This window comes from Colletotrichum graminicola, assembly GCF_000149035.1.
Source record: "Colletotrichum graminicola M1.001 genomic scaffold supercont1.43, whole genome shotgun sequence".
Lineage (NCBI taxonomy): Eukaryota > Fungi > Ascomycota > Sordariomycetes > Glomerellales > Glomerellaceae > Colletotrichum > Colletotrichum graminicola.
Window position 1 is genome coordinate 275,529 of NW_007361047.1, and position 26,107 is coordinate 301,635.

The window sequence follows — 26,107 nt, forward strand, 5'->3', positions numbered from 1 at the left end:
GAATTTGTCATTAAAAAGTCATCTGAATGCGTCCGTCTGATAATGCTCAACTCGGCCATGAAGCAATCATGCTCATCGAACTCCCCAAAGACGAATGACGGAAATAGCCTCGCCAAGAGATAGAAGCCTTTATCTAAATTTGAGTGTTTGGTTTGGTAAACCGTACCTCCATCCCTCACCCCGCAACTCTCTCTCTCTCTCTCTCTCTCTCTCTCTCTCTCTCTCCCTCTCTCTCAGCTGCGCCCACGTCCCCCAATGCTCTCGACCCGAACCCCCAACTTTGCCATGCTTTTGGCGTCGACGACCCCTCTTCCGTCAAAAACCCACCGGGGGACTTGCATATCGCCCGCCACCCTGGCCCAGTCCACCCTCTCCTTGGGCTTGTACTCCTCGGTGCCCAACCCGGTGGCAAACCCGGAAACCTTGCTATCCAGCTCCGCCCTGCAGTCGGGGCAGTCGTCGGCGCATCCGGGCTCCGCGACGTACCGCCCGAGCGGGTCGTCCAAAGGACCCCCCGGCCCCGCTGGCCCGTCTTGCCGCGCCGCCAGAAACCACTGAAGCGCCAAGACATCTGCCTGACGGACCTCCACGCTCCTGAACGGGCGGGGGTCGACGTCCGCCCTCGGTGATGCCGTGCTTGGGCGGGGGGTTCGTTGAGACAGCGGCGGTGCCTTTGTGTTGCGGAACTCGTCGAACTCGGTGGTGATGAGCACCGCGTTGCTGCCGCGGCAGGCGTCGTAGACGTTGCCGCACACCGTCAGGGGCCCGCCGTCTTCCTTCAGGGGGCTCTTCCCGCCGCAGAGGCGCCGGATCTCGTCGCGGATGACGAGCGGGTTGCAGCAGGGGTCGAAGACGGCCATCTCCCGCGGCTCCTCGTCCAGCAGGGTCCGGATGATCTCGAGCGCCGGCGACTCCCTGGTGTCCGAGGTGTTCTTCTTGAAGGCGTACCCGAGCATCGTCACCTTCTTGCCGGTCAACGTGTTGTTGAGGCACTTGACGACCCGCCTGGTGAAGCGGTCCCGCTGGTACTCGTTCATCTTGACCACCTGCCTCCAGTACTCGCCGACCTCGTCCAGGTCGAGCGACTCGGCCAGGTAGACGAGGCTGAGGATGTCCTTCTTGAAGCAGCTGCCGCCGAAGCCGATGCCGGCCTTGAGGAACCTGTCGCCGATCCGGGGGTCGCGGCCCACCGAGGCGGCGACCTCGTCGACGTCCGCTCCCGTGCGCTCGCAGATTGCGCTGATCGAGTTGATGCTGCTGATGCGCTGCGCCAGCATCGAGTTGGCCACCAGCTTCGCGAGCTCCGAAGACCACACGTTGGTCGTGAGGATGCGCGCGCGAGGCACCCAGGCCGCGTAGACCCCCGCGAGCGCCTCGGCCGCCCGCCTCCCCGAGCTCGTCGTGTCCGATCCGATGAGCACGCGGTCTGGGTGAAGCAGGTCGTTCACTGCCGTGCCGGCCGCCAGGAATTCGGGGTTCGAGACGATCTCAAAGTGAACCCCGGGCCGGTGCGCGGCAAGCTGTATCGTATGACACCCGGGTTAGTCCGCCGCGCGAGGCCGAAAATAATAAGAAGAAGAAAAGAAAAAAGGGGGGGGGATGCGAATTAGGACTCACAGTCTCACGCACAAGCTCCGCCGTCATGCAAGGGACGGTGGACTTTTCGACAATGATGGCCCCCGGCCTCGCGTGCCTTGCGACCTCGGCGGTGACAGCCTCAAACGCCGCCATGTCAGTGGCGCTGCCGGCGCCATGCCCCCGCGTCTTCGTCGGCGTGTTCACCGCGACTAGGACGATGTCCGCTTCCGCGATGCACCCGGAAACCTCGGTAGAGAAGAAGAGGTTCGGTTTCCTCGCGGCTGCGGTGATGCTCCTCCTGCTGGAGCTACTGCTGCTGCTACTGCTGCTGCCGTCTGGGCCGCACTGACTTCCACAATCGGACGACGCGGACGACGAGGACGAAGATGGGACGTCTGAGCCTCCCAGCTTGGCGGGCTCGTTCTGGAACGAGCATGCGTTTGCGCCGTCTCTGGCGACCCTCACGATGTCGCGGAGGCCGGGCTCGTATATCGTTGGATGCTTCGAGTTCCACCGCCGGATGCGCCGCTCGTCTCTGTCCACGACGGTGACGCGGATGTGCGGGTTTTGGAAGGCGATGACCGCGGCAGTCGGGCCGCCTGGGAGATGGGATCAGAATGGGGCGGGAAGGGGAAGGGGGAAAAGGCTTTCTCTAGACTGGGGGGGTTTCAATTCATATCTCACCGACGTAGCCTGCGCCCACGCAGCAAATGTTCGTGACCGGTGTGCTTCTTGTGCTGGCCGTGGAGGCGGCATGGCCCCCTCGGTCTGAAAGGAGTTCCCCAAAGGCGTCGTCGCTTATGGAGTCTCCGTCCTCGGTGAGGTTACTTTCTGCTCGGACGACGGGACTGAAGGTAATGCTTCCCTCGGGCGTCGTGGGCACTGTAGAGGGCGGATGGAAGCTGGCCTCCTCGGCGTCGTCGGTCGAGGCCGGCGGAGCGGTCCCGCCCAAGTTGTACATGGTCGGCTTTTTGTCGATGCAAAGAGCCTCTTGATTATTCACGTGTCGCGCGGCCGAGTCAGAACCAGGGCTTCGGGAGCTGTATAAAGCAGAGGCGGGCAGCTGTTTCTTTGCGATAGGACCCTGGCTCACCGTGGGAGGCTTCGTCCGATGAGGGACGCGTTCGTTTCACTATCTTGGATTGGGTATGGTTGGGCTGGTGGCGGCCGTGCGGAACGGACGGCTTGATGAGACCTGACGCGGCTCTTGTGGCTCACGAACGCTTGAACTCACTAGCGTCGTCTGATGACGGTATCTCTGCGGGAACACGAGAGGATCTTGAATAGCTTCGAGGGCTTGACGCGCGTCGGTCAACCTGGCTGTTGGGATGCCGGCAACCTACGGCAAGGATCGATTATGCCGAGATCCGAGAGTCGCTGTGATAAAGGGGAGATGCCAGCGACGTCTGCCGAGATATGATTAACGGTCCAAAATTATGCAAAAAAAGGCTCTTGGACTATTGACTCCTGCGTCGCGGGAGGCTGGACTACTTGAGGAGGCATGCTCTGTAGCCGTCCCGTCGCCAGGCTTATTCCGGCCCATGGCGATTCGGCGCGTGGGCAAAGTGTTTGTCGATACCAGATCTAGCCCATCTCATCAGGGTGCCCCCCCACGGTAAGGAGGACGCAAGAGCGAATCATGTTCTTTGAAAAGTCCAATAGCATAGCAAGCAGATGCCACTCGCCAAACTTGAGCAGGGGCTGGCCCGTTGGGAGGAGGGGATGAGAACAATTCCGCAAGATCTGGCGCCCAACCGTGATGCCCACGAGGATCCGAAGACACCTCGTCATTCGCCTTCATGCCCTTCTGCGGAAGAGGGAGAGGTTTCGTTGAACTCTCGGAGCAACAGTCATGCGGCCGGTCGCCCATGAGGTGCTGCTTCGACTCTCGTTGTCTTGCTGATTGGCTCTCGTCCACCGAAGCCGAAATGTGCCCCCGTCCGCGCCTCTGATTGGGCACGCTGGCTCGGAGCACGGAGATTGTCTCGTGGGCAGCCGGTCGTATTATGTATGCAGACAAGACGGTTGCGAAAGGTTCACCTGAGAATGTTTTGCTTAAGGGAGTTTTCGTGGATGGTGGGCCTGACTCCCCCATTCCGCCCATCGGCATACAACAAGATACATAACGTACTCTGGTCATGGGCACAGTACCACCCGCCATCACCCGAACCAGAGACTGCGAGCAGCTGGACTGTTAATATTGATATTAGTGGACGAAGAGCGAGTTATCCAGGTCCAACAGAGATGTAAGTACGGGAGCTTGAGTACTAAACACTAATCCGATAGACTGAAATCCACGGTCTGGGCCTCCAACAAAGAGAGGTCATCACCACATGTGCCAGAGGCGGCTGCGGTATAAGGCGTGGTACTGGAAGGCGAATCTTCTTGGTATGCACCCGAAATTTGACTTCTGGACCCTGCAGCGATATGCGAGACTAGGGAATTCATGTCCCTGGTCTGCCTCTCCCCCAACACAGCCGCGGTTAGCCATCCAAGCTTCCCATGTGGCCCAGCAGGATGTATCGACAGGTTCCCGGTGGTTGTCCCGTCCATGACTCTCTGCTGCATGACCTTTCTTTGTCTCTCTGTCTTGCATCCAGCCAATCTCATACCGTGAGCATATGCATGCCTCTTGTGCGACCTGGAACATGCTCGCCCTGCGCGAAGTCCCATATCAAGAAGCCAAGCGCGCCTCCCGCGCCGGTCCTTGGGCCTTCGGCTGTTGACATGTTTAACTTACGCCTCAACCCCGGGGGTATTGCGCAACTCTAGCAATTGTTGTTTGCCCAGTCCCATACTCTTCCTCGACGAGGCCAGATACTCCCCCGTAAGAGACTCCCGGGTGAGGACTAGCATCAGCGACACTCGCGGCTGACGGGTTTGAAGTTCAGCCAACATGGACCAGCCTCTATTGCCCAAGAGCTACGGCACCTTGCCACGGTATCCGACTCATGATAATGCCATCTTCCCTCCTTCTCTGCGCGGAAAACGCATCCTCCTTTGCACAGAGTCCTTCGGGCCCGTCAACGGCGTCAGCCGGACGACCCTGATGCTTGTTGAGCACCTCCGCTCCCACGGCGCGCTCGTCGCCGTCGTTGCCCCTCACAATCATACCCAGCACAATACCTTCGCCCCCTCTGCAGCCGACGATAGCCAAGTCGAGGTACGCCTGCAGGGCTACCCTCTGCCCTTCAACCCCGAGCTCTCAGTCGTCTACCCTGTGCGCGTATCGGCCCTCTTCGCGCGGACGTTTGGCTGCGACACCCCGCCCGACCTCATCTACCTCGCCTCGCCGGCGTCCCTGGGCTTCCAGGTCATGCTCCAGCTGCAGCAACAGCCGAGGCAGAAGCGGGTGCCGGTGATCTGCAACTTCCAGACCGACCTCGCCGGCTACTGCGCCATCCTGTTCCCGCACCCCTTCAGTACCATGGCCGTCTTCGCCTTCGCCATGGTCCAGAGCTTTCTGTTCCGGCACAGTTCCGTGAAGACGGTCTTCTACCCATCGCGCTTCGTGCGCAAGTACCTCGAGGCCCAGAGCGTGCAAAGCTCGAAGCTCGAGGTCCTGCGGCGCGGCGTCGAGACGGACATGTTCCGCCCGGATATGCGCAGCGATGCCCTGAGGAAGGAGATTGCCCCGGACGGGGACATCATCCTGGTGTGTGTGTCGAGGATAGCGGGCGAGAAGGGGTTCGACTTCCTGGCCAAAGCCGCCAAGGAGCTGGACGCGAGGGGCCTCCGCTTCAAAATTTACGTCGTGGGTGGAAACAGGAACGCTGACGTCGAGCGGGAGGTGCATGAGATGTTTGACCCCCTGAGGGAGCAGGGCAAAGTCATATTCGCCGGGTTCAAGACCGGGGAGGACCTCGCAACGGCCTATGCGTCCGGTGACATCTTCCTTCACTGCTCCGTCACCGAGACGTTCGGGCTCGTCGTCCTCGAGTCTATGGCGAGCGGAGTGCCGGTGGTGGCCCGCGACGAGGGCGGGCCAAGCGACATCATCGACGACGGACGCTGCGGGTACCTTATCCCGCCCGACGACCTCGACGGCTTCGTCGAAAAGGTCATGTACCTATCCAAAGACCGAGACTGCCGGTCAAAGATGGCCGCCGAGGCCCGAAGGATGGCCTGCGAGGCTACCTGGGAAAAGATCAACAACCAGGTCGCGTGGAGGATGGCCGATACCATCGAGGAGAGGGAACGGGAGAAGGCGCAGATTGTTCACCAGAGGTCGTTCATCGCGATGCCGGCCAGCCAACTAGTCCCTGTATACAACTGGTTGCTCATGAGCAACGCCATACGTGACGTCGTCGTGGGCAGGATCGTGGAAGCCAAGCTGGTTGGCGGGTTCGGGGTCGTCATGACCTTCTGGTTCTTCACCGGGCTATACCTGGCGTTTACCGAGGCAGCACTCTGGTTCAAGGAGAAGCTATCACGACTCTGGAGCAAACGAGTTGTGGTATGAGTGCGCGGCGGCGTGTTTCAAGTTCGGTTCACGGGCGTTAGGGTATACCAAGATGATATCATTCAGCCTGTCACACCCGTTTGGTCCTTCTAACCTCTTCCCTGGTGACCTCGCCGCTTCTTCCGTCTGAGTTCTAGAGGGAGGACGAAAGGAGCGGGTGGAGGCGGGTGGGTGAGAATCGCAAGATGGACGGTGGCTTTACATTGGCGTTTCACGAGGATTATGATAACATGCATGGGTGACAAGATTGGTTACGCAAGAGGCCCCCCCTCCCCCCCGTTGAGGGCCAGCGACATTTGGATAATGAAGATCATTAAAGAGGCTCAGTAATTCGCCTTAAGCATACGGGTAGTATCATGAAGACCAACAGTGCTTGCCGTGACAGCCGACTTAAGTGTCATGGCCGCGTCATTCTCGGCCCGTGGGACGCCGAGCTAGCAGCTTTTGTTGCGGAACATGGCGGCCGTGTGCCACTTAATACAGCAGCTGTTGGCTCATGAAGAATGCGGCGGGTTGTGGAATATGGACGGTGTAACGGTGGGAGCACGGCGAAATGGTATTGGCCTCGTAATACAGTCCCACCGGGATCCCAAAACCGGTCGCGCCAGGAGGCACCAGGAGGCGTGTTTCGGACGTGTCGGCTACAATGTGGGTGACGGCGGTTCGGTGACGGAGAAGCAGTGGCTGTCTCCTTTCCCCGGCACCATGGGCCGGATGAGAGATGGGGCGGTTGCCGATAAGATTGCGGTACATCAGACACGAAAGTCATTTCGATGGCGGCGCGGCCGTTTTCCGACTCGCCGTGCTCGATATTCGGGCTACCAGTGACGACGAGACAGGCTTCTCTCGATCGAGTGCCCATTCAGTAGAGCACTTTCGGCAATGAAATGCTCAAACAGGCCGGCCTAATCGATTGATCAATAAAAGCGGAAAGTAATCCAGGTTCAGACGGAGGGAGGCCAAGCTTTTTTGGTGACAAGAGGTTAATCTTTCGCAGGGATGGCAGCAGGAGGATGAAACGCAGCGAGAGTCGAAGTGAAATTATAACCTGGACGCAAAAGACAACTGGGTGGCCATGCCACAGAGTCGGATTATGTCGCCGTGGCTGGTGATGTTCCGTATACAGGTAGGTATAGGTATACATGCGTAGGCGGATAAGGTGTCTTCTGAAGAGGCCGGTTCGAGATGCCAGATGGGAGAGAGTGGTGCGTGCCGCTGCCAAACTCGCAGAGGCTCCTCTGGACTAGCATCTCCAAATAGGGAGCTCCCCCTGGTTGATTCCAGAGCGGTGGCCGGCTACTCCTCCCAGATTTCAACGTTGGCCCACGAATTAGGCGAAGCCTGCTTGCATGGATGCCATGGAAGTGAGGGAGTGCCCAGCGCTCGCTCTGGTCCACGCGTTTCATCCGAGACAAGGGCCGCTGGTGACTGCAGGCGCCGCGGGCGGTAATGTAGGTCCTGTCGGCGAGGACCTGTGCTACCTACTGCTGTTGGAGCTGCTGCTGCTAATTGCCTACCTCACGATGGTGGCGGGGTAGTCATTTGAGATGGGGAGGTTAATCGTCTTTAGTGTACGGTGAGAGGCGTGATGATGCGGCCATTTGTGAAATGAGTGAGTCGATGGCGCCGGCGTCTCGTCCTGTTTTTCCTTTTTTTCCTTCTTCTTCTCTTTTTTTTTTCCCTAGCTCCGCCCACTGTCAAGTTGAAGGCAATTCTTCGTGTTTTGGTTTGGCCCCCCGCTCTCGATTTCTGGAGGGAGAGGATCGAGACTGTATCGCAGCGCATGCCCATGGAAATCCGAGCACGGGGCGCAAAGGCCCGTCCGCTGCTGCGTAGGTCCGGCCTGGCTATATCGGATGGTGCAGCCACAAGTCGCGTAGCGCAATACTCTATGCGTATACGGATACTTTGAACAGAGTACTCCGTATTCCGTACGTGTGTGTCCGTACAAGTAGGGAAGGAATGTTGAGTGTGGCTCCAAGCCTCTCTCCCTTGCGCCAACCCTACCGATACTTGGTTGCTGGCGGTTCCAGCCCATGGTGGATGGATAAGAGAGAGGAGGCGATACCTTGGCCGCTTTGCTGTTTGCGCAGGGAAACAGGAGTTTCTCAGCACGACGCACCCCTGACCGCTGCCCCCCTGAGACTCGCGGCCCCCGGGTGTCTCCAGCCTTGGTCGACTTGAGCCAATGAAATACGTTGTCAGCCCCCTAGCCAGAGCTGCCTCAGCCCCCGACCATTCCTCGAACGACGCTTGTTCCATTTCCAGTTGATCCGACAATGCCATGAGCTGGTCCAGTAGTGGCCTCGGGCTATCGGACAGGGATATGCTGACGATGCTCAGGCACCGTGTCTTGCAAGCCTGGGACGGAGGGGCGAAGCTTCGTGGTCCTAGCGATAAAGACGGAGTGCGCATCGTCTGGGACGAGCCCATCCACAAGCCTCCGTTTTGACAATCGAGCATCGGGAGAACGAATCTGACCAATGGTTGAGACCGCTACGACTGTGTGACGGTTTCGGACTTCCGTCTCCTCTTTTCAGGCTTTAAGTATACTTGTATAGCCATCATGTGGTTGGTGCATGGATGCGCCACCGTACCCCCTACCGAGGCTGCCAAGCTCCGTATTCGAAGCTGCCAAGCTCCGTATTCGAAGCTAGGTATGCAGGAGGAAGAAAGACGGCAAACAGAGAGAGAATAGAATAAAATAAAAATAAAGAGGGAAGATTGGTTGCAGGGCGAGTAAGGAGTTGTACACTCTGCTTTGCACGAATGGAGTGCATCATTTGCAGGCTGTAGAGAGGGAGGACGAGGGGAAAGGAAGAAACAGGAAGGGAAGGCCTGACTCGGAAAAGGGAATATTCCATGTACGTACCGCCGACTATGCATTTGTGCGGTACGGTACGTACCGTGCTGGGTAGGGCTTGATGCGTAGCGTAGGAACGTGCCCTTTCCTATGTCACGTGTACCTAGTACCCACTCGGGTACCTATGTTCGATCTATCCGTACTACTGTATCCGTATAAGCGTCCACGTGACCTCATGCTTAATCTTTCCTCGGGAACCGCTACGTCATGCCCATTCTGGACTAGTCACGTCTTGGACCCCGGCTAACCTTACCTCGCCCCTCTCATCAGCCTCTAACGCATCCCTTCCCGCCCCTCCACCACTACCATCATCCATCTTCCTAAACCCATCCAACCAATCAACCAGTCAATCATCACGACAAGTTTCAAGCTCGGCCCCGCTAACGTAAGGCCCTCCCCCTTTTCCCTCTTCCTCTTCTCTTCTCATGCGTCTCCAGTTCAGCAGCTCGCCTACCGCATTCGTCGCATTCCCATCTCGACCACCGTTACGGACATGCTCAAACTCGTCCTCCCCACTCATTCCTTGTCTTTTTCTTTTCCAACTGGATCCTCCGTTTCCACGTTTTCCAGTCCCTGAGCGCCTCTCGTTGCATTTGCCGTCTCACGAAATCTTAACTCGGACCACACGCCAGTCTACCACCGTCTACCACAACATAGTCGTCCTGCCGCTCTTGTCTTGTAACGACATCCTCCCTGGATTTGGCCCTCTTTTGGTCCCTTGGACTACATACCGGGACCCCCGTCATTCTTGTCTGGCAACCACCCCCGCCCTCGAGTTTCTTCTTACGTCGTACTGCATACCTAGGTATACGGATACATCCTACACTACCTAGTAGACATTGACACCGACATCCACGCTCGCTCACAACCGTACAGGACTCTGTCTCCCACTGGCAACGAAGTCCCTTTTTCACCTTCCAGCAATTCTACGACCCCCCCCCCCCCCCCCCGTCACGCCAAACCCACCCATCATACCTACCTGGGGACGGCTCAAACCTCACCCCTTCAACCCTGCTGTGGATCATAAGGGTGTCAGGCCACCGCTTGTCTCGTCAGGCACACGATGGTCGCTGCATGACACAATTCTTCCCACACATCTCCTGCTGTCTGTCAAAGGCCCAGCCCTGCAGTGGCCCTCCCCTGCCGCCTGCTCCACCGACGCTAATCTCCGCCCTTATTGAATCCTCGCCACCCCATCCAACTTCGTACTTCCTCCTGGCCTTCTCTCGTTCTGCGCCATCCCGAGTCGAGTCGACCTGGACTCGCGCAACCAACTCGACCCGAGTACAGCCAAGCCAGCAATTAACCACCACTAACCTTCCCACTGACGGGCAGGTCCCTATTTTTCTTTCATCTACTTCTATTCTTCCCTTGCGTTGCCGCCGAACCTCTTAACCCCATCCGATCTCGAATCCCCCCCGGGTTCGATCCCGTCGTTAACGATCTCACGCCATACCCGACAACCCTCGATCGGCCCTTCAAGATCCGCCATTCTGCGCACAGGCGACGAGGTGGACTCCATTTTCGCTCTTTCCTAGGCTTCGTCTTATTCCAATTCGCTTCGCTTCGCCGCCGGCCGGAACCCGACTTTGTAATTAGACCTTGGCGACGCCAAACCATCATCACCAACAACTCACCTAGTCGAAACTTGCTTTCCATCTTCATCGCCCACCATGTTTTGGAAGGTGGCCGTGACTACGGCCGTGCTAGCCTCGAGTGTTGGCGCCGAGATCCGCCCGCTGTCCATGGACCAAACCATCGAGGTCAGGGCCGTCGACGTGCTAGAACGAAACTACGAGGACGTTGCAAACCGATATATCGAGAAGCGCCAGACCGCCGCCGTGGATGGCGTATGGATCCCGAAATCCGAGGTCACCCTCAACCCCGACGGTTCCATCAACATGACGGCTTGGGAGGAGGAAACATCCCAGAAATGTACCGACGCGCTTTCACATCTCGACCAGGCATCGAACCCTTCGGGAACTTGCATCTGCTACAACCTCCCGAGCCTCGACGCCAAAAGCGGCGTCTTTGAGGCCGACTTGCGCCTCTACAAGGTCTCGGACGCCAACGGCGCCTTTTCTGGCATCCCGCCCCAGAACATTCAGGTTGGACTCTCGTTCAACGGTGCTTCCGTCTCCCCAATCAGCGCCAACAACTCTGGCGGCAGTACTGGCACAACTGCTCGCCGCGACGTGGGCTTCGAGGCTCCCTGGTCCACACTGCAGAAGCGTGCGGTCGCCCCTCAACTGTTGCAGACATATCTCTTTGTTGGACAGATCGACCCGGCCAGGATGACGGCGTCCATGTCCATGTACGAATTCCCCGTCTCCCTTTTCATCTCTGCGCCACGGATTGCTAACCAAGCTCAGGTCACAACTGGAAGCGCTCGTGATGCCGACTCTGACGCTCACTGGTGTTAACGTTGCCGGCCAAACTGTTAGCACCAATGTCTCTTCGAACGAAGCCGCTTTCATCACCGGTGTCTTCTCAAAGGAAGTGGTCAAGTCCGATCTCGCCGTTGCCCAGGCCGCCGTCGATCAGATCGTCGCCTCGCTCCATAACGGCACCGTGGCTTTCGTTCTTCCCGGCGTGCAAATTTTGATTTTCCCCGTCGGCCTCGTCGTCACCAGCACCTGGCTCTTCATCGGACTGTCCTTCTACGGCTTGGGCACGTACGAGAGGTTCAATCACGCCGAGAACTACAGGAGGAGGCGGGCCGTCGCAGGCAACACTACCAAGCGCTTCTAAACCAACGATAACACGCAACACTTCCGACGAAAGTTTGCAGGGAATTTCTCTCCTAGGAGAGCAGTTGGACGAGCCATGTAGGGCCTTGTGGGACTGGGTCACCTTTTCTGCCGCCAGCGGCGGAAGCATAAGCATCAAGCAACAGCGTGATCTATATACATATATTTACATATATTTATTTTCTATTTTCTGGCTACTTTACTTGGAACTCTGCGGCTAGGGGAGCCTCCTATTCACTGCTAATATTTGCATACATCACTTTGCTCTGTTTCTCTTCTTCCCTCTCTAGATTGAATATTAACAACTCAGTTCAAGGCCGTGTTTTGCCTGCATAATACTCGGCCCTCATTCCAGGTGGAGCAAATCGTACTAGGTAGCCACCAAGAACGGTTGTACTGCGGTTGTGCGACATGTCATTGTTTAGGAATAGTTTCAGCTTGGATAATGGGGAATATCACGTCACGGTCGATCCGATAATGTGGCTGTAAGCCTACCTTCATGGGGCATCCCTTGAGCCACGTGGGTTGGCCCTTTTTTCTCCCCTACTGATTGGCTATCGAATGCCAAGATAATCCATCCCTATTCCTTGTCCGATATTCTGATTTCTTCTTGCGAAATCTTGTATTGTTGCATCGCATCACCATGTGTGTAGTGGGAATTCTAGTCAAGGTATCTGGCCCTGCCGGGTTCATGTTGACGATATCATCAAATGGAGTCGCAAGTTGTACAACCTTTTAATAGGAGCTGCCAAGCCACCTACGCGAGACTGGCCGTATGGGGGACTTGACGAGATACGGAAGACTTGAAGTTGGGGAATGTCCGTTGAAGTTGAATTGGCCGGACACTCCCTGCCGTCTCGTCCCAAGCACCAATGACTTTCCCCAAAAGCAGTACATATGCTTTCGGCAGTTGCTGCAAGCAGGCTTGTTCTGACAAACGTTAAGCGGCGGTGTGGATCACCCCCTACCTCCGGCACATCCCACTTCATTGGCCATTATAACCTCTTGTACGGTTTGCGAACCGACGTAGCCGGGCAGGTGGTGGGTGACGTGTGTGTGTGTGTGTGTGTGTGTGTGTGTGCAAACAGGGTCGGCAGCCTGCCGCCCGAGGCTTGGTCAGAACGGGACGGTTGGCTTCTCCCCTGCGTCGAGGCCGGCCGGTTTGTGGCAGAATCGCAGAAGCTTACACCGGGTCTCTTGCCCTTCGCTCGTCGGGGTGAGTGTGAGGAGACGGTGATCGGGGTCGGGCTGCGTTCCGCGGATGGGTGGCGGACTTCCCGAGGGTCTCGGTTCACTTCTTCTCATTGGGGGGCCTTTGTGTCTGCCCCTCGACTTCTCTTTCTTCACCCGACGTTTCTTGAACGGCGGATCTCTCCCCCCCCTTCATGGGTTGCTCCCGTCCATCGGTGACTCTCCTCCCGTCGCCAAGGCCCGGAACCAGGAGCGGCTTTACAGGGGGCTTAGGGTCTGTCCAAGTTGGTTGAACGGCAGCTATATAGGACTCGTCCGTGCGGATGGAGGCTGCATCCGGCTATTAGGCTTGCAGAGGCGGGCTTTCGGAGCGACGTAACTCTCCTAGATGCCGAATCTTCCGTTCTCATAAGATGGAATTGCTGGTAAGGGCAACCCAGCAAGGGCGTATGGTGACACTGATGAACATCAATCCCGCGGGTTTATTGCTCACCAAGATTTTGTTTCTAATGATCCCTCAAGAGGCTTCCAAAACTCATGTTTTATCGAAAATGCTACTCGTGGAGTTTATGTGGTTTGTGGTCTCAAAGTGGCTTACACAACTACCGTTTGAGGGTTTATCAGACTGATGATAACGAGTTGGGAAACTGAACCTGGTGTGTGCTTGCTGGATTCCAAGATTCCAATCCCTGAGCTTGCTCTCGTGTGAGTCTGGGAACATTTAGGACCATCTAAGCGCTTCATATATGTGTTAGTCCGAGGCGAAACCTCGAACTGCAAAACGAGAATCAATCACGAGTTTACTGAATCTAGTCACTCCTCTTTTGCAGATCGTCCTGGTTTAGACTTTCTATGCGCATCGTGTCTTTCACGTCAACAAGCTGGCCTAATGGCACCATGCCAGATAAGCGCAAGACAATGGGTCGTGGATGTCAAGGACATAATGTGAATCTTTTTATGCAACTAGGCTAAATCTCTTTTTTTGTACTTTGTGTGCTCGTTATTGCAAAAGTCATAGAAGTCGAGTTAGGCTTGTCAACAGTCATGTTGCCCTCGGCAGCCAAGACTTGGTTCCGTGGTAAGTTATTCGCATTTCTATGTTAGTGTTGAGATCCAATGTTGAGTTTACAACGACTGGAACAGGCTGACTAGGAGAAAGATGCACCTCCCAAAGCTACATCCCTACATGCCACCAAGACACGGCGCAGATCTTGTCCCCCGTCAATTATCCCGTGTGGCCTGAATATCAAGACGAAACCGCTCCAGGGCGACAAGCAGTCACTCTGGCTCGTTACCGTGGAGTTATGACTGGTAAACCGTACGAAACGTACGGAAATTGAGTCTGTTGCATGTTACTGTCTCGTTTACGGTAAAGCCTCAGGGGAAGATCAACTCCCATAGCGGGGAGATTTTGTACATGTGTCCATCCTTGCAGCATTGGTAAGCTTACCCCAAGCTCCTAAACACCTGCCCCCGGGGCGTCGACCGCTTTCGGGCCGACCGCTCCGACGATTCAGGCAAAGATTGAAGGTTAACGTGCTGTGCCGTATTACGTGCGTGCCCAGAGCTTGGTAACGACTAATGAGACCAACCTTAGACCGAGCACTGAGATACGCATCCAAGGTGAACCCTCGTAGAGTCACGCAGCTACACAATAGCACAAGAACACTGCAAGAAACCACGGAATAACTTGGGCTGGCATGGTCCGCAATTATCGAGGGCTGTTGTCTTTCCAGAACCTGAATGTACATGTAAGAAGGAGAGCGGCGGCGTATACGTATGCAACAACACAGCTTGACATGACATCGGAGCACCCTTGAACGTTCTCGCAATAGAGCATAGAGGTTCGCGTCACGGTTTCCTTTCCTGATAAATCTACGTCCGGGCCAGAAACCTTCTGACGTGAATGAAGCAGATGCTATCATGTCTACGTCTAAACAATAAGGTCGGCAGTATTTCAGTTCAATGGGATATAGCCAAGTCTTCAAGTATGGTCTGCAGCGAAGCACGCAAAAGGAAAGAACTGGATCACTCAATCACTTTGAATGCCGGAACATGAGAGGGTTGTTTTAGGGCAAAACCAGCAGTTGTTGAGCCAGCAACTGTATTTGGCCTCGGCGAGAGTCAGAACCCTTAAGGCAAAAGCTCTTGACAATAATAGAGCAGGCCTTTGTTCCCTCAAGGACATCTCGATCACAAATCACATTAGTATGAGACCGTTATAGAACGCCAAGTGTGATAAATCCCATACGTCCATAAGGTGGAATTTATAAAGCTGGAATATAGCAATGTTAAGATTTCTTCCCATACCAGAGCCACTCAGCCAAATCCACTTCTGAGTGGTATGTTCAGACTTTCTTTTCACACTCATTCAACTTTAATCCCCCATTCCACTGAGAGTATACACCTTAGTAGCTATACTAGCGGTTTTACAGGTATGAAGAACAAGCGGCGCAAGAGGATGTTGACACGACCCAGAGTCAAAATTTCTGATATGTGCAGAGAGAGCTATGGTGAGAGCGGTAGAGCTTGCCTCTAAACCACCTTGCCAAATACATCCACCGGTACACAATCTGATCGTGCGTATCCCAGCTGCTGAACCGCTGCCAGTTCTCACCAGATTCGCTCTGTCTCTTGTCCGAATCTTGAGTTGCTGATGAATTGCAACAATGTTGGTTAGATTAGACTTGGGCTGGCATCCGAGACTTCTGTGCTTGAAACGGGATGCGATGACGGTGCCATCAGTCCCTCGGCGGATCTTCAACCCGTGAGTAGGTATAACTGGACTGAGTGTTGTCTTTCTAGACCTTTACTATGGATCCAGGCGGCCACCTCTTCTCAGTCTTTGATAGACAGAACTGACAGTTTTCAACAATAGTCTCAAACGATGCTTCTTCAACTTACGGCGGAAAGCCGATATGTAACCACTTTCCAGCACCAGAAGCAAGTGCTGGCCTCCTTCAACAATCACAATGGTTGGAGTGCTCCCGCTCTGAATGACCTGACCATCACAGAGGGGGCCTCGACAGACAACAAGTATTGGCTGGCGGTGACCGACCCTAGCTTGCTTCACAGGGCCGGCCAATGAGGCTAGGAATGGCGCCGACTCCGACGGCCCGCACAGCGCGTCCTTCAGCATCTGGCGCGCCTGGGAGACGGTCTATCAAGATTCGTTGGCCGTTATGGACATGAGCCGTCCTGTGTTGCGGAAGATCGAGTACGCCCCGTTGGTGGGACCGCCCGGGGTGCGTGCCTTTCTACTGAAGCCAGAACGCGCTGATCCGGCAGCGATGGCCGGAGAGAAGGGATTCCGGATTTGAATCGGGGGGTGTCAGCCACAATGCAGCGGGTAACGATCCATCACGGTGTTACATTGGCGAGCAGACGCCCGAAGAGGTCTATTTTCTCAAGTTCCACGACGGCGAGGACCTGGTGCCCGAGGGCAAAGGGGAAGATGGGATTCAATTATCGTGTCCACATGACGCCTTCCAAGTCGCCAGGACGGACAGGGCGTCGGTCCGGAGGAGCTGTGGGTTGAGGCTCTGGCGTATATAGCAGAAGATGGAGCAAGCTATTTGAAGAAGCATGAGACTGCTACTTGGGATATCCGAGCTGGGTTTCGTTCTCAATGGGATGCCACATTCCATCGTGCTTGATATTCTCTCCTCGGCTCAAGGCTAATTTTACCTATTTACGTCTTCAAGTATACTGCTTTCGAGCATCAACACTCGTGGCGGTGTACCGCCGTATGAAAGAAATGATAGAAAATAGGTAGATTATCCCGAGGACACCGATAGCTGCCAAAACTTTGGTCGATCAATAATCTCAGAATTGCTCTGATGCGTAGTTATCTACGCCGCTTGTGTGTTATGAGCTGGAGCCTCGCACAGTAGCGTTGTCGAGCACTCGTAAAGATTGAGAAAGGCGACGATCACGGAGAGAATTCTAGTGGCGCTGCTCCTTTATTTACGTTTTATGCATATTATATCATGCTTTAGCGGATATAAATATCAGACATGATGAAATGGACACACTTCCATAGCATCAGACGACAGCGCCGTACCTAGAGGCTATGGACGTGCAGCCGCAGTCTAGGTGATAGTGCGATGTAACACCATCTTTCGTCTCAATCTTCGAAATTGTAGAACAACGCAGCTGCGAGTTCTCAGAGCAGAAGCTATTAGCTCTGTTTATTCTCTCCTTTCGAACATGTTGCTGTTCGGAACCGACAAGGCGGCAAAACAGTTACAAAAATAAACACGAGGGGGGCTCCAATAACAAATCAGGCACGGAGGAAACATCCGAGCCATCATTTGAGCCGTTCCAGCAAGTGATCCATGATGTCATTCTCCTTAAGCTGTGGTATTCGATAATTGAGCCCCCGGATCGCGGAGAGCCATGTTGTGGCTTGAATCCTTGCTATCCCTCGTCTCAACCATGTGGGTTGAGGGTGCAACTGTGGCTGTCCGATCCGACTTTTTAGTTTGAACAAGTGTCATCATCCTCATCCGAAGCAGGGTGAGTCCTGAAACTCTCCGGATGCGACGCAATACTGGTCACCTTTTTTTTCTTCCAAATTCATGCGGCCAGACAGACGGTTGCTCGACACCGGTTCCACGTGAGGTGTGTGACCTTGCCGTGCTCTCAAAACTCTCGATGCCGGGCGCATGAATGATGCTCGTTTCTGACAGGGCCACCCCGTCCATGCCCTACCTTGCCAACGCAGCACAAATCGACACCCGCCGGCGACGCAGATGGGCGCTCCGCTAGATACTACATAGATGGGGCCGAGCTGTCGTGGCACGACATCAGATGTGCAGGAACACCACGGAGACCCTTGGACGGCAGCCCTGAGAACCCGCGCCCGAGGCAAGGAGGATGCTGCCGAGATTTGACAGCTGGCACTGGGTTGCTCAGCGACAAGGCGGTTCAGCCAGGACATTACTGATGCTCAATGCCCCGTCGATGGCGGCGCCATCTCGCGATGGCCATGGTTGTGGTTAGACGTGCGTTGAGCAACGCCTGGGATTCCCGCGCCGCGGCGTCCCCTTGTCAACTTGATCGTCTTTATTTGCATGTCATGCATTGCAGAGCGGACAGGGTCCACCGCGGTTAGAACACAGACATCGGATGAGAGTCCGCCGTGTTGCTCGCCAATCATGGAACGAAAGCACAGTCCCTTCCTCTGGATCTCGGGGTTTTGGCTGGTAACAGTAGCAGACCTAGCCCTGGCCGAGGACATGCATGATAGTTGTAGGGACATCACGTAGGGCCGGGTTCTCCTGTGTGTTACTTGGCTGCCGGAACGCGTACCTTTGGTTGTTATTTCGTGGCGAGGGGCACATATACCGTGGTATATATTGTAAAATGACGAGCCACCCCGCAACTATGTTGATGTTTATCTTTGGAATTTGATCAACGCCTAACAAAATCAAACCATAAAACTCACAATACCTGCCTCTCCCGCAACGTGTCTGGTATTGTCCAAATCTCACACCGATTAATCACAAGTCCCCTATCTCACACTCTGTCGTCGAGAGCTCCGACTCTCCCCATACCCACCCGATGACAACCAGAATAGACGTTGCCACGCTCGTGGCGCAGATGAACGATGCCCTCGCTTCGATTCACTCTACGATCGAGGGCCTGTCGACATCTGCCGCCGAGAGCGACACAAAACTCGACGAGCTCGAGCAGAAGCGTGACATGACGCTCGCGGAACTGAAGGCCGCATACGAAAAAGAACAAGAAGAGCTCGCGGCCGCACGCCAGAAAGAGCTGGAAGAAATCGCAGAGCAGAGGCGTAGAGAAGACGAAGAGCGAGAAGCCCGTCGCCGCCGAGAAGACGAGGAGCGTGCGGCCCTCAAAGCAAAAGAGGACGAGGAGAAGCAAGGCACATTTAATACCACTACCCGTAATGTCGAGGACGAGATGGATAACCTCATGGACAACATTGAGGAAGAGACAGCCAAGAAGCTTGCCGAAGGCGAAGCGAAGTTGGCTCAGCTTGAGGAGAAGAGAAAAGTAAGTTCGACCGCTGCTTGGCTCATGCGGCTTCATCTAATCATCCATTCAGGAACTCAACCGATTGATTGAGGAGCAAATGAAGGCGGCGGTGCCTCCCGTTCCCACGCGGAAGCGCGCGAGAACAGTACGAAACTCCGGTGCTGCTGCACCAGCCGAACAGCCTCCTCCGCCAACAGCCGAAGCTCCCGCCGAGTCCGCTCCAAAAGACAAAAGCGTAAAAGAGGAGGCCCCCAAACCGTCTGATGAGGCACAGGTCAATGCGCCGGCCGAAGAAGATAATGGTCCCAAAGGTGACGACTCCCAGCCACAACCCAAAGAACCCGTGGCTGAAAGAAGCGTGGAGGAGGACATTGGCAACCAAGAGACAAAGGGCAGAGAGGTGACGCCTCCAGCTGAGGCAGTCACCTCGGAGTCCAAGGAGGCTTCCGAGGAGAAGGCGAGTTCCGAGGAGACAGCCGTTAAGGCGGCTCTCTCGGCGGACGCTCCCAAGGCCGAGCGCGAATCAGAAGCTGAGTCGGCGAAAGACGTCGGAGAATCAGTTTCAGAAGAGCCCTCAAGCAACGCAGCCGCTGCCACCGTTGAAAACTCCCAACGGAATGCTCCGGCTGAAACTGAAGACACCCCTGTTGAGTCCCAAAGTTCTGTTCCTGCAGAGGAGAAGGGCAAGGCTGAGAAGCCTGAGGAGACGTCCGAGAACGCACGGGATGAGGCGCCTTCCATTGTCGAGGAGCCATCCATCGAAAAGCCAGTACCACAAGAATCTGCTCCTGCAGAATCCAAGATTGCCGAGGAAGCCCCTGCTACGGACGTAGCGACAATAGAGGCTCACAACGACCCCGCTGTCGGCAAGGACCCTGTTCAAGATGTATCCCAGGACAAAGAGGCAACGTTATCCGATAAGAGCGCCATTTCCGAAGCTGCCGAGGCAGAAGGTCTGGCTGAAGAGCACACAAGTGCTCCCAAGCCATCCACTGAAGTTGAAGAGCAGCAGGAAGATTCAACAACTTCGGACGACAAACCAGCAAGGGAGCAGCCTGCGAGCGCTAGTGAAGATGCTGAACCTGTCTCCAGCCTAGCGGATGAGCATGGAGATACCCCGAAAGCCAAAGAAGAGAAGGCTGCTGGTGAAGATGTTGACGAGACCACAAAAGAAAGGTCCGTGCTTGAGTTTTCCATGAAGGCCGTGGTTGACGAGCGTGCCTCTGAGGAGGATCACGCTGCGGAAAGCACCGAGCAAGTGGTGGAGGAGGCAAGTCTGGAGACCGGCGATACCAAGGAGCATCAGGAAAAGGACTCAGATGAAGCCCGCGACGTCTCCGAGCCTCATTCGAAGGCAGTCGAAGGAGAGCCAAGTCAAGGAGACGACGCGGCTGTTGATGGCCCCTCACACCTGAACGAAGCCGCTTCCGGAGAAGAAACCAAGTACGAGGAAAACAAGACCACTCTCGCAGCGACATCAGCTGAACCTGAGGAATCCACCGGTGCCCTTACGGAAGAGAGTGATGCTACGCTAAAGGAGACCTCCAAGGAGTCTGATACTGCCGCCACCGAACACGCTGAGCCTGCACGAGAAGACACCGTCCAGGACACTGGAATCCCTTCGAGGTCTTTAGCTCTCGAGCATGCACCAGCTGAGGATGCGGCGCCTGCATCCGGAAGCGTTACCAAGGAGTTGGATACTCCTCAGCACGAAGAGGCTGAAGATCGGGAAGTTGCCCCTCTGGAAGAGACCGCTCGAACTGAGAGCGCCAAGGAGCCCGAATCTCCCACCATGGGAACGGCAACCGTGCACGACGACGCTCCCCAGGATGACACTGCTTCTCCCATCATCCAAACTTCCAAGAGTGTCTCTATGAATGTCGAGGATGATTCTTCTGAGGAGCCTGACAGAAAAGAGCATTTCAAGGAAGAGGAAAACGACCGTGTCGTAGATGATTCACTAGTGGAAGAAAGGGCTTCTATGATGGACGAAGACAAGCACAAGGAGTTTCCAGCTGCCGGCGATAAGACCATGGATGACGAACCCGCTGGAGAACAGATTACCGCAGCGGAAGAGACATCCGTCAAAGAAGTAGCTTCCAACGAGGAGAGGTCAAATCCAATGGATGATGAGTCTTTGTCCGAAGCGCAACCCGTTCTAGGGAAGAGCACGAAGTCAGATGGTTCCGAGGCTGCCGACGATTCAGAGGAAGTCGAGCCCACCGAGGCAAAGGATAAGGCCGCCGAGCCATCATCTTCTGAAGCATCCCCGACCCAGGACCGACCAGAAACTCACATTAGCCAACTAGACCTGGCCCATTTCAAGGAAGTTTCTGAGCAAGAGAGTTCGGCAATGAGCGGCGAGGTGCAACCCCAGCTTGAGTCTCAGGAAACCCCAGTGGAAGTCAGTGAATTGCCCCAGACAACCCAAGAGGAGGAAGAACATCTACCAACCGCTGCCAGCAAAGATCTTGAAGATGGAAATCCCAAACACGGGGACACTTCACATACGCCAGAAGAACAATTCGCTGGTAGTGTCCCTGACGCAGCTGAGGACGATTCCGCTGCTGGACCTCTTGACGCCACCACCAACGCCCCTACCGATGTTGAATTGACGGAAGACGTCGAGGCCGAGGGAAAAGCGCACAATCTGGTGCACGAGGGCCCAGCTGAGGACAATAAGCTTGAAGATGACCAAGACGTCCGGGAAAAGGCTTCCGCTGCCTTTGCCAAAGAAGACCAGACCGACAAGGCTGATAAATCCGACTCTCCTGAGACCCATGTTGAAGTTGAGAAGGCTCAACCGTCAGCTTCAGAACAGCATGAGGATGCTCCAGACTCTCGAGAGACGGCTGGGGCTGTTATTTACGACAAGGAACGGGAGCATGATGCTGAGATGTCAGACAAGGAAGAGGAAGCTCACGACAAGAGCCACTTGAATGATGCCCAACAGCACGATTCTCAAGGAAGCAGCGTGGCGCTGGAGCCCGAGTCCAAGAAGATTGACTCTCCCCATGCTGAAGCTGAAGTCTTGGATCCGTCTCGCGACGATGTCAGCCTCGATGATGTCGATCGTTCGCATGAGGCCGACCTTTCCGTCATCACTGAGCACACCGAGCCCGCCGCATCTGCTGTTGGCGACACCTCTGAGCTAGCTGCAAAATCCGAAGAATACTTCCTTTCCGAGTCCGTGAGCCGCAACGTCTCTGTGGCCCCTGATGCCACGCTTGACAGTTCCTCCATGACTGAGACTACGAGCATGGCTGCAGATCAGAGCTACGAGCAGGACCAGCAACACAGGAACCTTTTGCCGGCCGTCGGCGCTCTTGAGCACAACGACAATGGCTTTGCTTTCTCGGATAGAGCCCACATTGACGAGGAAGAAGACAACACCTCCTCTTCTGTCCAGAGTGTGAAGGAAGATGACGACATCATCAAGTCATCGGAAGCCTCCTATAACCCCTTTGCGAGAGCGAATGCTGCAAGCTACGAGCAACCAGCATACCAGTCGTCGGATATCCCGTATAACCCGTTTGCACTGGAAACCGTTGTCGAGGAGGAACCGCCGCGCAACCCTTTCGCCAGCCAGATGACAGATGACGCGTCGGAAGCTTCCAATAACCCTCTTTCTCGCAACATGACCAGTGCTGCCGAAAACTTCCTCCGATCGGCTAGCGCTCTCAGTCATAGCCAGCCATCTTCGCCCGAGCAGAGTTTCGCTCGGTCTGGTAGTGCGCAAGGACACCGCGACAGCGTTAGCTCTACCAACCCGTTTGCCAGAAGCATGACCCCTCTTGGACAGCAAGATGTTGAGCACTCCCCGAACGAACCCTTTGACCGGCCAACCACCGCGCAAGGCCACTACGAGGTAGATGATACCGATTCTGACGACGAGGAAGCACTCGCGGCAGCCGAATCAGCATACAAGACCTTGTTCCCGGTGCGGCGCAGCTCACCCATTGCCAACGAGGGCCTAGCATCTGCAGCGCAGAACATCGAGCACCGACAACCTACCCCGCCAGTTCCCGAGTCGGCATACAGCAATCCCTTTGCTACAACAAGCAGTCCTGTTGGTGCGGGCTTTGCTGAAACGCGGCCCCAACAGGGCTTCTCATCCCCGACTGGCGAGATCGAGTACTCGTTTGCTGGTGCTGACGGGTCTATGAACCCGAGCGCTCAGCAGTTCGCCCAGGAGAGCAGCCCGCTTTTCGCCAGGCATCGTGCGTCGTCATCTCTGGACAGCATCCAGGAACGCTACAACAGCGAGTTGGAGGATATGGAATCTGACTCGGAAGAGCCAGAGAGCCTCTCAGCCTCTCAGCAACTGCCAGCTTCGCAGCACCACGCCATCCCCCCTATGCCGAGCATCGCTGAGCGCTCCTTTCAAGAATTTGAAGACTCTGACGAGGAACAAGACTTGGAATCTCGCGACCCTCAGAGCGACCGTATGGATAATGTGTTGACATCTCCCGAGTACAGACCAAGCTCCCCTCCCCTTCAATCCCCCTCACGTTCTCTGAACTCCCACAACCTCAACTCTGAAGAGGTGAACAACTCGTCCGAAGACGACGGTGATATCCCAAGCGCTCATCCTGCTCATCCCGTACAGACAAGCACTCTCTCATCATCCCAGGATAGCGAAACGCCCCTCTCTCCTTCTCTCCGCGCGTCCAGCTCTCAGGGACACTACAGTCAGCAACCGAAACCGGAAGACTCAGACCCGGCGTCTGGCCCACTGCCTCCCCTCGCCCCCAGTTCCCTCTCTCAAACCCACCTGCAGGTCGAGAACTCAGATGAGGAAGATCAAGTTGTCTTGCCCGCGAGCATTACCCAGCCTAACATCCCTAGTGCACTGGCATTGTCAGAGAACCAGGCGACCCCTTCACCACCACTATCACCACCACCGCGTTCCCCTAGCTCTCAGGGTCTCGATAATCAAGAGCATCAGGACTCAAGTGAGGACCAAGCTCGACCTGGTCAGTTCCCCTTTTCATCATCATCTCAGTCTAGGGCCGCTCCGTCCCCGCTTCTGGGAGCCCCAAGCTCTCACGGACAATACCGCCAGGATCTCGAGGATTCATATGACGAAGAGGATGAATGGGATTCGAAAGCCACCTTGCCCGGCCAGACTCCAAGTCTGTCGACGCCGCAACACATGGCAGCCCCGCCATCACCTCCGCCTGCGCATACAACCAGTGCACAGGGCCACTACCGTCAAGAACTCGAAGAATCGGACAGAGAGGAGAATGAGGAGGCATGGGAAGCTAATCAATATGGTCAGACAACGAACTTGATGGGAGCAAGCAACCAGATGGCGCAGACCAATGCGACGGAGCCAGTATCCAGGGAGTCGGTACCAGCAATAAGCAGCCAGGACCTACAAAGTCATCAAAGAGAAGAAGAAGGGGAAGAAAGCGATGATTCTTGGGAGAACATTGGGCAGCGCGGTGAGACACATGCAGTTGGCTCGGCAGACCCGACATCCCCCGCGCTTCCCACGTCCCAGCTGCACGCCGATGACTACAAACAACAGTGGTCAAACGCGAGCAATGACGGTATTTCCACAACGTCAACTTATCTCCAACAATCCGGACCAGGGGACTTCACAGATACTGAATCTCAGGAGTACGTCACCCCGTTGCCTTCGGCTGGGTTCAGCGCGTCTTCGCAGTACGCACAAGGGGTCATGGACTCGCCACGACATCCGGAATCGGCCGGCCTCAAGAACACTTACGACCAAAGTTACAACCGAGGGGTCATAAGTCCCTCGTACGGCCAAGACGTGTCATTTGACCGAAAATCATCGCTTGCCGAAGAGCTTGCCCAAGACCATGACTCGGACTCGGACGTCAGCGAGTACGACTACACAAAAGCACCTGCGTTCCTCACCCAAGGCTTCGCCTCCCAGCAGCAGCAGCAACAGCACTCCAACGAGTCTATTGTGGAGCAGGTTGTCACCACATCTTGCACCGATGAAGATGACGGCCCCAAGACCGCAGTAATCACCCCTGACGAGCACCCAGCGCAGCACGCATCTGCTCACTTTGGGGCAACATCATGGCGTGACGAGCTTAGATCGCCCAGTCTGTTCGGTGCTACAAGAACCAGCCGCTCGGGTTCCTTTAGAGAAGATGTCCAGCAGTCTCTTCATGACGAAGCCGATGCTAGCCATCTATCTTCCCCTCAATCCGCACACCAGCCGGAACTTCTGGCTCAGGGAGCGTACGTGCCACAGCAACCTCAATTTCACGACCAAGAAGTGCGTGATCGACAATCACAATTGCACGGGCAAAACCTAGATGCCCCACAGGGTTCTGAAGATCATTCATGCGGCCAAACGCCTCTCGAAACGCAATTGCTCGGGATGACCGGAGGCTCCTGGGAGCAACCCCAAGCGCAGTCTGCCCAACCGACAGCGTCGCAACCTGAAGTTCGAGTAGAGACATCAGGCGTCCAAGCGGAAGAGGATGACGAGCAGAGAACTCCGCATCTGGCGCCACAGCAGAGTGAGCAACACCCAGACGTCAGCCCCATGGCGTTGCACCAGGAATCGCCTGAGGCGCCGTCATCGCAGGGGACCCCTTCTCGCGGCCTCGCATTCAGCAGACACAATCCTGAACGGCCGCAGACACCGCCTAATCAGACAGCCGTGGAAGAGAGTATTGATCCCGAGCTGATCGTCCCGCGCGACGTGACAAACGTGCCATGGCGTGACAGGGCCGACTCGGTCCCGTACTCGGTGCAAAGCCAAAGTACCATTGACTCCATGGCGTCTTCGCCGGTGCACTCGGCGCTGCATGTCGACAAGCACGAGCCTGTCATCCGGGACTCATGGCCGGCCTCTATGCACAATCTGACGAGGCCACGCAACGACTCTACACTGACGGACCGCGACGACTACGACCCCTTCAAGTACGAAGGCGGCGTCAAGGCGACGCGTGGGCCATCGGGTTCCGTGGGGTCCGCGACAGACAGCCCTCATCGGAACTCGGTATCAGGCAGCTCGCCTGGGGGCCTGATTAGCAGGATGCGCGGCATCTTTGAGAACTCGCAGACCAAGCAAGAGCCGGCGAGCCCGGCCCGATCACGGCCCGTGTCCGGGGTCTTCCACCCCGTACAGCGGACCAAGACCGGCAGCGGGGGCAACAGCCCCGGGTACGAGCGCAAGGCAGGGTTCCTCAACGAAGTCGAAGACGAAATAGACGAGCAGAGCGCGCTGCTGCGCAGCTCTGCGGGCGGGCTGGATGAGAATTGACC

The 26,107-nt window shown here is 55.8% G+C and overlaps 4 protein-coding genes across 4 annotated transcripts; 3 read left to right on the forward strand and 1 right to left on the reverse strand.

The window, feature by feature from the left end:
- Positions 1–233: 233 nt before the first annotated feature.
- GLRG_08932 (nucleotide sugar dehydrogenase) lies at positions 234–2,539 on the reverse strand (the record flags this gene model as incomplete). Its single annotated transcript, XM_008099617.1, has 4 exons — positions 234–1,520; positions 1,618–1,879; positions 1,943–2,177; positions 2,263–2,539. 4 exons carry the CDS (start codon positions 2,537–2,539, stop codon positions 234–236), a joined length of 2,061 nt encoding a protein of 686 aa, XP_008097808.1.
- A 1,935-nt stretch (positions 2,540–4,474) lies between these two features.
- GLRG_08933 (glycosyl transferase group 1) lies at positions 4,475–6,040 on the forward strand (the record flags this gene model as incomplete). Its single annotated transcript, XM_008099618.1, has 1 exon — positions 4,475–6,040. The coding sequence occupies one exon, from the start codon at positions 4,475–4,477 to the stop codon at positions 6,038–6,040; it is 1,566 nt and encodes a 521-aa protein (XP_008097809.1).
- A 4,536-nt stretch (positions 6,041–10,576) lies between these two features.
- On the forward strand, positions 10,577–11,654 carry GLRG_08934 (uncharacterized protein; the record flags this gene model as incomplete). Its single annotated transcript, XM_008099619.1, has 2 exons — positions 10,577–11,217; positions 11,276–11,654. 2 exons carry the CDS (start codon positions 10,577–10,579, stop codon positions 11,652–11,654), a joined length of 1,020 nt encoding a protein of 339 aa, XP_008097810.1.
- Positions 11,655–18,409: 6,755 nt separating this feature from the next.
- Positions 18,410–26,105, forward strand: GLRG_08935 (uncharacterized protein; the record flags this gene model as incomplete). The annotated part of the gene is made up of 2 exons (XM_008099620.1): positions 18,410–18,868; positions 18,921–26,105. The coding sequence occupies 2 exons, from the start codon at positions 18,410–18,412 to the stop codon at positions 26,103–26,105; spliced, it is 7,644 nt and encodes a 2,547-aa protein (XP_008097811.1).
- Between the last annotated feature and the right edge of the window lie 2 nt (positions 26,106–26,107).